This window comes from Vicugna pacos, chromosome 11 (genome assembly GCF_048564905.1).
Source record: "Vicugna pacos chromosome 11, VicPac4, whole genome shotgun sequence".
NCBI lineage: Eukaryota > Metazoa > Chordata > Mammalia > Artiodactyla > Camelidae > Vicugna > Vicugna pacos.
Window position 1 is genome coordinate 77,148,370 of NC_132997.1, and position 10,042 is coordinate 77,158,411.

At 54.5% G+C, this 10,042-nt stretch overlaps 2 protein-coding genes across 3 annotated transcripts; one reads left to right on the forward strand and one right to left on the reverse strand.

The window, feature by feature from the left end:
* Nucleotides 1-241: 241 nt before the first annotated feature.
* Nucleotides 242-1,510, reverse strand: MRPL43 (mitochondrial ribosomal protein L43). The gene is made up of 3 exons (XM_006210505.4): nucleotides 1,299-1,510; nucleotides 1,102-1,208; nucleotides 242-986 (listed from the first exon to the last, which is right to left on the reverse strand). The coding sequence occupies exons 1-3, from the start codon at nucleotides 1,427-1,429 to the stop codon at nucleotides 745-747; spliced, it is 480 nt and encodes a 159-aa protein (XP_006210567.1). The 5' UTR covers nucleotides 1,430-1,510; the 3' UTR covers nucleotides 242-744.
* A 55-nt stretch (nucleotides 1,511-1,565) lies between these two features.
* Nucleotides 1,566-6,630, forward strand: TWNK (twinkle mtDNA helicase). 2 transcript variants are annotated; one of them, XR_012077548.1, is made up of 6 exons: nucleotides 1,566-3,377; nucleotides 3,562-3,802; nucleotides 3,935-4,042; nucleotides 4,336-4,477; nucleotides 5,405-6,247; nucleotides 6,290-6,630. XR_012077548.1 is itself a non-coding variant. In XM_006210506.4 (5 exons), exons 1-5 carry the CDS (start codon nucleotides 2,135-2,137, stop codon nucleotides 5,729-5,731), a joined length of 2,061 nt encoding a protein of 686 aa, XP_006210568.1. In that variant the 5' UTR covers nucleotides 1,566-2,134; the 3' UTR covers nucleotides 5,732-6,630. The 2 variants fall into 2 exon arrangements, 1 of the variants encoding a protein (XP_006210568.1); XM_006210506.4 differs by having other exon boundaries at nucleotides 5,405-6,630.
* Nucleotides 6,631-10,042: the final 3,412 nt, after the last annotated feature.

The window sequence follows — 10,042 nt, forward strand, 5'->3', positions numbered from 1 at the left end:
CTTCTCAATCTTTTCCCCACGCTGGCCCTACCCCCCTCCTTTTTTAGTTAAGCCTAGAAAATGCTGCCTATTTATCAGCTGGCCTGAGAACATTCTCTCCAAGGGTCAGGCCTAGATTAATCACATAGCCATTGATAATACACCATCCTGAAGAGTTATTACTCATTCTGCTTCTGGTTTTAGTATAATAAAAAGAAAAAGGGGGTTATAGTTAAAATATGCACGTATTTGGAAATAAGAGTTCAAGTGTGACCTTGGCAAGTTTATTAACTTCAGTTTTCTAATCTGCACACACACGTTCACAAAGATACACATGGCCTAGCCCAGTTCCAGGCTCACAGCAGAGTATAAGGTGCTAGCTCTCTCTAGGTCAATGGTTGCAGAAACAGGACATAGGAGATTCTTCAGAAGTCAAACCTGAAAACCCTCACTGTGATCTGGGAACTCTATTATCGATTTTGATTCCAGAGAGGAAGACACAGCAAGATCCTTGAAGACTCTCAGGTTTCAGGGATGTCAACTGGGTAACAATTAGGAGACTCACAAAGTCACTGCCCCTCTCAGTGGGCACCAAAAAGAAACAGGCAGCTCTTCTTTATTCCAAGCAATAGCTTTGGCATCAACTTTGCCTTTGGTGGGCTCCATCTGTCTACCTGGGCTTGGAATCCCGTGAACCAGTTGGGGAAGAATCACCTCTACTGGGCTGAGTCCAAAGCCTGGGATTGGAGTTGGTGGGGCAACTCTTCACTGTACTTGCACCTGGCCTGGGGCAGGATCCTGGACCTCTCTGGGGCGCAGCCCGCCCAACGTTGTCGGTTTGTTGGTGAAGGGATGCCACTGGCCCTGGATGCTAGGGCTGTCCGTGTGGAAGGGCTTGCGGATGCGGATCACATCCAAGCCCGACTGGTCCGCCAGCTTCTGCACCAACGTAGCGATCTCCTCGACCGACTTGCAGTGTATGCTCTCCTCGCGCACAGCCCCGTTAACTGGCCGAAAGGAGATAAGGGTAAGAGGAAGCTGGTCAGATGTCAGATGAGCGGCGGGCGAGCAGGCCAAGCACCCCCCGATGCCGCCCTCCAGCCCTCGTCCCGCCCCACTCACGGTATTCGGCCACAACCCTCGGCACACAGCACGGCCGCGGGTTCACGTATATTACGACCCCGGGATTCCGTCGGGCGAAGTCAGTCACCTCATGTTCCACGAACTCCCTGAGGGACCCGAGAAGGGTGAGCAAGGTGACCCTTGACCCGGGGTGACCTCGGCCCGGAATCGCACCCCCGCGCCCTTCCCCGGCTCACCTGGCGCCGCGGGAAGAGGGCGCGTCCCGGCTGAGGCTAAAGCTGAGGCGCTGCAGCTGCTGTACGTAGCGACCCAGCCCATTGTGCAGGACACTGGTCAGGAAGCGGCTAGCGGTCCCGCGCGCCGTCATGGCCACAGACCCAGGACAGCCCAGCCGAGCCGAGACGAGACGAGCCGAGCCTGGAGAAACGGGGCAGGGACTAACCCGGGGCTTCCGGTTCCGGGAACACTCGAGCCGCGGCAGTTTTGCTTCCGAGGTCACGGCGATTGGCGCGCACAAGTGACCCACGTTGCCAGTGACGGGGGTGGGCTGAGAGTGATGACGCGGGGCTGAAGAAGCCACGCGGCTGAGGCGCGACAGGCATCTCTCTGGGCACGGAGCTCGGCGGGAGCGGCGGAGTGGCGCTCCGGTCGCTTGGAGTTCCCTTGAGGGAAGGAGCAGCGGATCAGGCCTCTAGCAGGGGGCTCAGCAGAGACACTACGAGAAGGACGCTAGCGGCCGCAAAGATGACAACGTGGAGGCGCAGTAGTGGCGAGGAGATGATCTAGAGAAACTCTATCGGCGAGGCACGAGGGGCGCCGCAGAGGGTGGCGGAGGGGCGCGGCGGGGGAAAAGCTGTGGAGGACCGCAGAGGTAGGGAACCGGCCACAGGGACGCGGATGTGCAAGGGTCGTGTCCTGGGCCATAGATGTGAAGCGGCAATGTAGAGGGGCTGAAGCGGATTCAGAGGAAGAGGAGTGCTTTTTGGAGGATCCCCAGGGTCTGACCTAGTGAAGGCACCCGAACCGAGCACATAAGACATTTCAGGCAGTGACTTCCTCCATTTGACTAGAAATGTGGGTCCTTCTCCGAAGTGGGTGCCCCCTCCGCATCCTGCTGCCCCTGCGTGGGTCGTGGATGAGTCGGAGGGGCCTGCCACGAAACTTGGCCCCCGGCCCTCCTCGCAGGCGGTATAGGAAAGAGGCTCTCCCCGCCTTGGAGGTACCAGTGTTGCCTGTAACTGCAACTGAAATACGCCAATATTTGCGAGCACATGGGATCCCCTTCCAGGATGGGCACAGCTGCCTTCGGGCACCAAGCCCCTTTGTAGGGGCTTCGAAACTCAAGGACCAGACTGGTGCTACCACTTCCTTCAGTCTCTTTATTGACAAGACCACAGGCCGCTTCCTCTGCATGACAAGCCTAGCAGAGGGGAGCTGGGAAGACTTCCAGGCCAGCGTGGAGGGGCGAGGTGATGGGGCCAGGGAGGGGGTCCTGCTTAGTGAGGCCCCAGAAGCTGAGAACAGAGAGGAGGTCCGGAGGATCTGGGACCGAGCAATACCTCTCTGGGAGCTGCCTGAACCAGAGGAGGCCCAACTGGCTCGTGTGATGTTTGGCCTTACCAAAGTGACAGACGACACACTCAAGCGTTTCAGCGTGCGCTATCTGCGGCCTGCTCGCAGCCTTGTCTTCCCTTGGTTCTCCCCTGGAGGTTTGGGATTACGAGGCCTGAAGCTACTAGGGGCTGAAGACCAGGGGGGTAGAGTGCACTATGTGGAGACCACCATTCCCCGGCCTGGTTCCTACCACAACCTGTTTGGACTACCACTGATCAATCGTCGAGATGTTGAGGTGGTGCTAACAAGTCGTGAGCTGGACAGCCTGGCCTTGAACCAGTCCACAGGGCTGCCCACCCTTGCCCTACCCCGAGGAACAGCCTGCTTACCCCCTGCCTTGCTTCCTTACCTTGAACAGTTCCGGCGCATCGTGCTCTGGCTGGGGGATGACCTTCGGTCCTGGGAAGCTGCCAAGTTGTTTGCCCGAAAACTGAACCCCAAGAGATGCTCCTTGGTGCGGCCTGGAGACCAGCAGCCCTCTCCCCTGGAGGCTGTGAACCAAGGTTTAAACCTTTCCCGTATTCTACGTACTGCCCTGCCCGCCTGGCACAAGTCTATTGTGTCTTTCCGGCAGCTTCGGGAGGAGGTGCTTGGAGAACTGTCAAATGTGGAGCAGGCAGCCGGCGTTCGCTGGAGCCGCTTCCCAGACCTCAATCGTCTCTTGAAGGGACATCGGAAGGGCGAACTGACAGTCTTTACAGGTGACCCTTTGGGAAATCACTGCTTAGAGGTGGGGCAGAGGACCAGATGACTAAAGCATGTGGGTTTGGGCCACAGTAAAAGCGGAAGAGCCTTCCCCTCCTAACTTTGAAACTCTGCACATGTCTTGGTTTCAAGGGTGGGGCTTTCCTCCCTCACCCAGGTCTGTGTCCAACCCCCATGCAGGGCCAACAGGCAGTGGAAAGACAACATTCATCAGCGAGTATGCCCTGGATTTGTGTACCCAAGGGGTGAACACGCTGTGGGGTAGCTTTGAGATCAGCAATGTGAGACTAGCCCGGGTCATGCTGACACAATTTGCTGTGGGGCGGCTGGAAGAGCAACTGGACAAATATGATGAGTGGGCTGACCGCTTTGAGGACCTGCCCCTCTATTTCATGACTTTCCATGGGCAACAGAGCATCAGGTGAGCTTCCCAGTCCTGGGGTTTTTAAAGAATGGGATGGCAGGAGAACAGACCTCCAACAGTTTTCTGACTGGGATGGTCTGGAGACTACATGTAATTGACTTTGAATTCATTGCCCCTTTCTCTTCCCAGGACTGTAATAGACACGATGCAACATGCAGTCTATGTTTATGACATTTGTCATGTGGTCATCGACAATCTGCAATTCATGATGGGTCATGAGCAGCTATCCACAGACAGGTAACATCCTCCTCTTGTCTAGCTGTAACCCACTTGAACATACATGTCTTCTCAGGCAGCTGGCTTCTAGACATGCACACTGTACTCTTGTTTCCTGATAGGCACATACCATTCTTTGTGTATTTTTATCTCTGTGGAGGTTTGGGATGTGGCAGTAAGAAGTATGGACGGGGACCTAAGTGTGAGTCCTTGGGTAGAGGGAAGTAGAGCGAGGTTGTGTTTGTTGGGAGATATGAAGATGTTCTTGTCCTTCAGTGTCTAGTAACCTGTTTGCTTTGTTGGGGTTGGGGCAGGATTGCAGCCCAAGACTATATCGTTGGGGCCTTTCGGAAGTTTGCAACAGACAGTAGCTGCCATGTGACACTGGTCATTCACCCCCGGAAAGAGGATGATGATAAGGAACTACAGACAGCATCCATTTTTGGTTCAGCCAAAGTAAGTGGTCTTTAGAAGAGTTCAAACTATGGAGAGTAGAAGAGGCAGTTGTGAGCATGGACAGCCCTCACTGAGCCTTAAATCTTCTTGACTGTCCATCTGGAAGAGATGGGAAGCTGCTGCCTCTGGAGCCATGACATGAGGAATACAAAGGCTGATAATTATTGGTCCTTTGCCCTCCTTGCCCTCCAGGAACTTACATCCTCTATTGGTGAAAAGAATAATATTGATTACAACTGAGCATGATAAGAGCTATGATAGGTGACGTAAGTGTTTGGGGGAACAAAGACAAAAGACTTTTGAGTCAGCCAGGGACATCTGGGGAGACTTCCTAGAGGAGGTGTCAATAAAGGTTGGGTTGGGTTTTGGCAGACAATAGGTGTCAAAATAAGCAAATAAATGGGAGTGCCTTCTGAGCAGCTGGACCAGCCTGATCCTGGAGCTTCCAGTGATACACTGAGTGCCTGTTACATGCCAGGTCTGGCATAGAGAATACAGAGCAAGGATCACAGACTATGTGCCATGATGGAACAGACATGGAACTGGGGAGGTTCTACAGAGGTGGGAAGATGGTGCCTTCTTTACTTACGGGAATCAAGAATGGTCTCTCTGATGAAGTGTGACACTTAGACTGGGACCCGTTTGATAAGGAACTGGGACTGAGTGAGGTGATAAGCTGTGGAGCAGAAGTGTTAGCAGCAGGGGGAACAGCATGTACAAAATCTGGGACAGCAACAAGGTTTTCAAGCAGCTGGAAGACTCAAGTGGCCTCAGCTTTGTGGTCAGTAGTTCAAAGAGCTTTGGTGATAGAGGAAGTACTTTTTCCTTCCTCCATTCTTGCTACTCTTCCCTGCACCCTCAGCCTTCCTTTGTGTTGCTCTCATGTCTTCTCATTGCTCCTTCCTCCTTTGGCCCTTTATCCACCAGGCAAGCCAGGAAGCTGACAATGTTCTGATCCTGCAAGATAGGAAGCTGGTAACCGGGCCAGGCAAACGGTATCTGCAGGTGTCCAAGAACCGTTTTGATGGAGACGTAGGTGTCTTCCCACTTGAATTCAACAAGAACTCTCTCACCTTCTGCATACCACCAAAGAGCAAGGCGCGGCTCAAGAAGATCAAGGATGATAATGGGCTGGTGGCCAAAAAGCCCTCTTCTGGTAAAAAGGGGGCTATGTCCCAGACCCAGATCTCTGAGACCTGCTCAGGCCAGGCCCCCAACCCCTGCCAACCAGACCTCTCCAAGCCTTCAAGGTGAAGGCATTGCAGAGCTGGACACTAAAATGAGCCTAGCAGGACAGGCTGGGGTAGAGACTCTTTCTTAGTCCTCTGCTAGGGCTGCCACTGTCTTGTGGTCCTTAGCTATGGGCCCTTCTCAGTCTGAGGGACCACGCCTAGAGCAGGGTTCCATTGCAAGAGAATTCAGTTTAGCAGATATTTGAGAACCACTGGGTGCCAGACTTTGTTCTAGATCATAGAAAAGACAGATGAGGTCCCTGCTTCCACAGAACCTGTAATCTGGTAGAGGAGACAAAACAAGCAGTGAACATATATACATGAAACATAATTTTAGATAGTGAAAAATGCTCTAAAGAAAAAGACAGTAATGTGATAGTGCTTACAGACTAGTTTAAATTAAGGTCTGAAATGGTGTCTCTTTGATATTTGAGCTGGGGCCACAAGAACTAGGATTGAGCCATTTGAACATCTGGAGAAAGAGGGATCCAGGCAGAGGGAAGAGTAAATACAGAGGCCCTGAGGTAGGAACAAGCAGGTTGAGTTCAAAGCAGTGGGGTCAGTTCCCCTGAATGAGCAGGTTGAGTTCAAAGCAGTGGGGTCAGGCCCCCTGACTTCTTGCCAAAACTTTAGCCCAGGCTTTCAAAGCCAAGGGTGACATGGTAGGTACCAAGCTCCTCTACTCCCCACTCTTGAGCCTGCGATGGTGCTTACTACCATTAGGTCTGGGTGCCTGGCCTTTGTGATACCAGGACCTCAAAGGTGGAAGCTTGGCGAGAGTCATGGAAGGAAGCTGGGAGCCCAGAGTGCCTGCCACCTGGACACTGGTCGCATGGTGTGCTGCCTTAGACTGCTGGAGTGGATGCAATCATGACTTTTTTGTAGAGCCTTTTCTAGTTTTACTGAAAAAAAAAAAATTTTTTTTTTCCATTGCCTTTGTTTCTGTGCTTTTTCTTGTTTGTCCACCAGGTGTCTCCCCAGTCTTTACTGGACTTTCTTACTTTGAATTGGGGTTGGATGCCCCCCCTTCCCTGTAGTCGGAGCTGTGTGCTCCCCAGAAAGCAGGAGCATTAAAGGGTCTTCATGTACACACCCCCTTACACTTCTTCATGGCCTAGGGAAGACAGGATGGTGCCTCTTTATCCCTATCTTCCCTGAGGATATCCATGTGATCCCTGGCAGAGGTGTGGGTCACTGGGCCACATGCCAAGGCCTTGCCTGACCAGCTGTCCCTCTGTGACACAAGCCACTCACTGGCTTCTCATTGTGGACTCAAGCTCAGCATATTCTTATCTGGCCTCCCTGTCCGTTTCCCTCCTCTTGTACCCTCTCAGCATTTCTCTTATGTTAGTGTGTGTCAGAACTGGGGCTCTTGTTTAGAAGTGTACAACCTAGGCCCTGCTCTCCCCTCAGTCCTGGTGCGCTATTTCTGGAGGTTCATTTTTAAGAAGCCCTGAAGTAGACTGTAAAATAACTTACCCAGAGACCCTGTCAGGAATATTTCTAAATAATGACACTTTCCCATCTCACTTCCTCTGATATCCTAAAATCCTAGTTTCCCTTTAGATTTGCCTGCAAGAGTGATGAGAATGCAAGATGTTCTAAGGGGGCTGGGAGAAGCCTTTTGTAAGGGGGTGAGGGTGGTTCCTGCTTCCTGGAAGCAGGTATACCTTACCAAGATCTCCCTGTCAATCTAAGAGAGAGCTTCCAGAACTCTGTGGAAGGGTCTGGGGTCTCTGGTCTGTTGTGTGTGAGAACTGTGGCTACAATTGTCTCCTGAAACAGACTCTGGGGCAAAGCTGTTCTCTGGGGGAAGGGAGGGGAGAGCTCCTCCAGGGCCTCCCTTCTTGGGGGTCTCTCCCAGACTGGCTGGAGCCAGGCCTCCTAATCCTGCAGTAATCATTCCCAGCCGCTGGCTGGTCTAGGCCTCTTCCATGGTCTGTAACACTGAATGTCAGCCATGCCTTCCAGACATACACCACCAGGTCTATCCTACCTATAAAGGATGTAGGTTCCACATTCTGGTCTCCCTAGAATGCCTGGTGTGTTCTCAAGAAATCCTTTAGGGATTTCCATTAGGGGGGTTTTGTGAGGGCTCTGTGATTTGGGGATAGAAGGGTAGATATACACTTGCCTATCTTGCCCTACCCTCCTGGCAGACATCCCCACAGAGCACAAACCAGGTGATGGGGGGAAGGGAAACTAAAACTCCCCCAGCCCCACTCCCTACCCAAACACATTCCATTCCACACCTGTCTTAAAGTCACATCAAAATTAGCCCAAAGATGCTCAGAAGTTCCTGGAGCCTAAAAAGCAATCAGTAATCCCTGGGTCCTGTGGAAGGTCCTTGGGAGCCACTGTCTCTGTACCCAGCCAAAGTGGATTGAGGCAAATTACGTGGGCTGGGATCAGTACTCTGCCTGTGCCCAGCTGGATGATAAGAATCTCCCCGAGAGCTCAGGAAGAGCCTGGAAGAGCAGGGTCCTGCTGGATTTGCAGCCCTTTCCTCAGATTCAGTGTCACACTTGGCTGTGAGGGGGCAGCTTTGGTCCTTCATCCCTTTACTGGGGATGGATTTGAAAAAGGACTAAATTCACTAGACTCCTGCTGCCCAAGTACTCAGGCTGCAAATATGGCCCAGATACCTGCAGACATCACAGTCGGCCCTCCCACAGGCTGCCTTGGGTGCCATGGAGGGAGGGAGCCCTTGGTGCCTCCCTGCAATACAGGCCAACTTCCTGTTTGTGCCTGTGGGTGGAACTTTATGAGTGTAAGAGAAGCCTGGCCGTACTCTGTGGGGGGCCAAAACTGGCAGACCTGCTCACCTGGGCAGACACCTACTCCTGGGTGGGGGTGGTGCCAGTTCTGCTTGGGCAGCCCAACCTCGAGGTGTGTATGTGAGGAAGGGCGGAGTCTGTTTTGGTGAAACCCGAGCCTTCTTTGTCTGCTTCCCAGGGGTTTTCCCTGTGTCTGGGGAGTGGGCTGAGAGTGGACCAGGTTGGGGTCCCTACAGAGCAGAGGAGGGTGGCAGTAAAACCCTCTAGCCTACTTGGTTAGGGCAGCCAGATAGCTCAGCTGTCGGTCAAGTGCCGCTGGCTCCGTCCCCAGGTCGAAAGCCAAATCCAGTAAGCTGTGAAGTCAGAGGCCAGAGGTGCAGTCTTGGGCCACCGTCGAGCCACATCTGGGCTGGGTACTGGGTCGGCTGGTGAAGGGGTGCTGAGCAGACCACTCCCCTGCCTGGGTCGGGGGCGCGGCCTCAGCCGCCCCGCCCCGCCCCGCTCCGCCAAGGCCGGCCAGGCGGGCGCTGGGAGACCGCAGCCCCGAGCGGGCTTGGGAGCCGGCGGATCTGCAGCGAGGAGGTGCCCGCGCTGGAGCAGGAGCCAGACGGGAGCTGGAGCAGCGGCGCAGGTGGCTCTGGGTGAGTGAGTGGTGGGGCCGCAGAGTAGGAACTCTCGCCTCCCTCAGAATCTTCTCCCGAGCGAACTTTAGCAGTTGGAGAAGCTGGGGATTGGGGTGAGGAGGAGGGGTCCCCAGTCTGGGGGGCGCAGGCGAGGAGTCTGACCCGGGAACCTACACGGAAACACACTGACGGGCCCACCTACGCGTGCACGCAGACCCACGCGCGCACTTGAGACACATGAACACACGTGCACTCAGGAGAGGAGTGAGTTACGCCTGCAGTCCGTGGAGCAGCGCCACTGGCCCGCGCGACCCCCAGCGGGCAGGGCTCGCTGCTGTCGCGTACTTGATGGGGGTGGCCGAATAGGGCCGCCCAGTGACCGCTGACGGGGGCGGGCCGGGTGGGACACCTCCGGAGGTTCCTGCTTCCTGGCCTCCGGCAGGTGAAGACTAAGACGTAAACAGGCGCCGAGCACGTGATCGCTACGCAGGCTAGCAGGGTGTGCTGCCCCCACCCCGGCCTCAGGATGGGAACTTCCCTCCCCGGTACCGGGCGAATTTGCAAGGTATCTTGCCGGGCTGTATTCCATTCTCCGCCTCGAGGTGATCAGCCCTCTCCCAGGAATGAGAACACAACGCCCCCTGGAGTCGGGGTAGCGCAGGAGGACGAGAGACGTGGGCTGGGGTGGGGTTACCTGGGCTTCTCGCCTTCCTTCTTCCGAATATGGTGCCCCCATCCCTGAAGCTATCCGAGTGGGGGCGCTATTCTGGATGGTAGTGTACAGCAGCCCCTGACCAGTACCTCCAGCCTGGGGAGAAGCTGCGGGAGAGCGGGTTAGTCCCCTTCCTACTACCATCCCTCCTTGCTCCTCCCCCCTGTGTAGCAGAAACCCCACTCATGCCCCCTTCCCCAGAGAATGAATGAGTGTACATA

Bases quoted from the DNA above. Each gene is read 5' to 3' on its own strand.
- MRPL43 (XM_006210505.4), bottom strand. From the start codon at position 1,429: ATGACGGCGCGCGGGACCGCTAGCCGCTTCCTGACCAGTGTCCTGCAC. The intron at 1,209-1,298 runs GTGAGCCGGGGA...CGGGTCCCTCAG, and splicing joins CCCTCTTCCCGCGGCGCCAG to GGAGTTCGTGGAACATGAGG. The intron at 987-1,101 runs GTGAGTGGGGCG...CCTTTCGGCCAG, and splicing joins GAGGGTTGTGGCCGAATACC to TTAACGGGGCTGTGCGCGAG.
- TWNK (XM_006210506.4), top strand. From the start codon at position 2,135: ATGTGGGTCCTTCTCCGAAGTGGGTGCCCCCTCCGCATCCTGCTGCCC. The intron at 4,043-4,335 runs GTAACATCCTCC...GGGTTGGGGCAG, and splicing joins GAGCAGCTATCCACAGACAG to GATTGCAGCCCAAGACTATA. The intron at 4,478-5,404 runs GTAAGTGGTCTT...TTTATCCACCAG, and splicing joins CCATTTTTGGTTCAGCCAAA to GCAAGCCAGGAAGCTGACAA.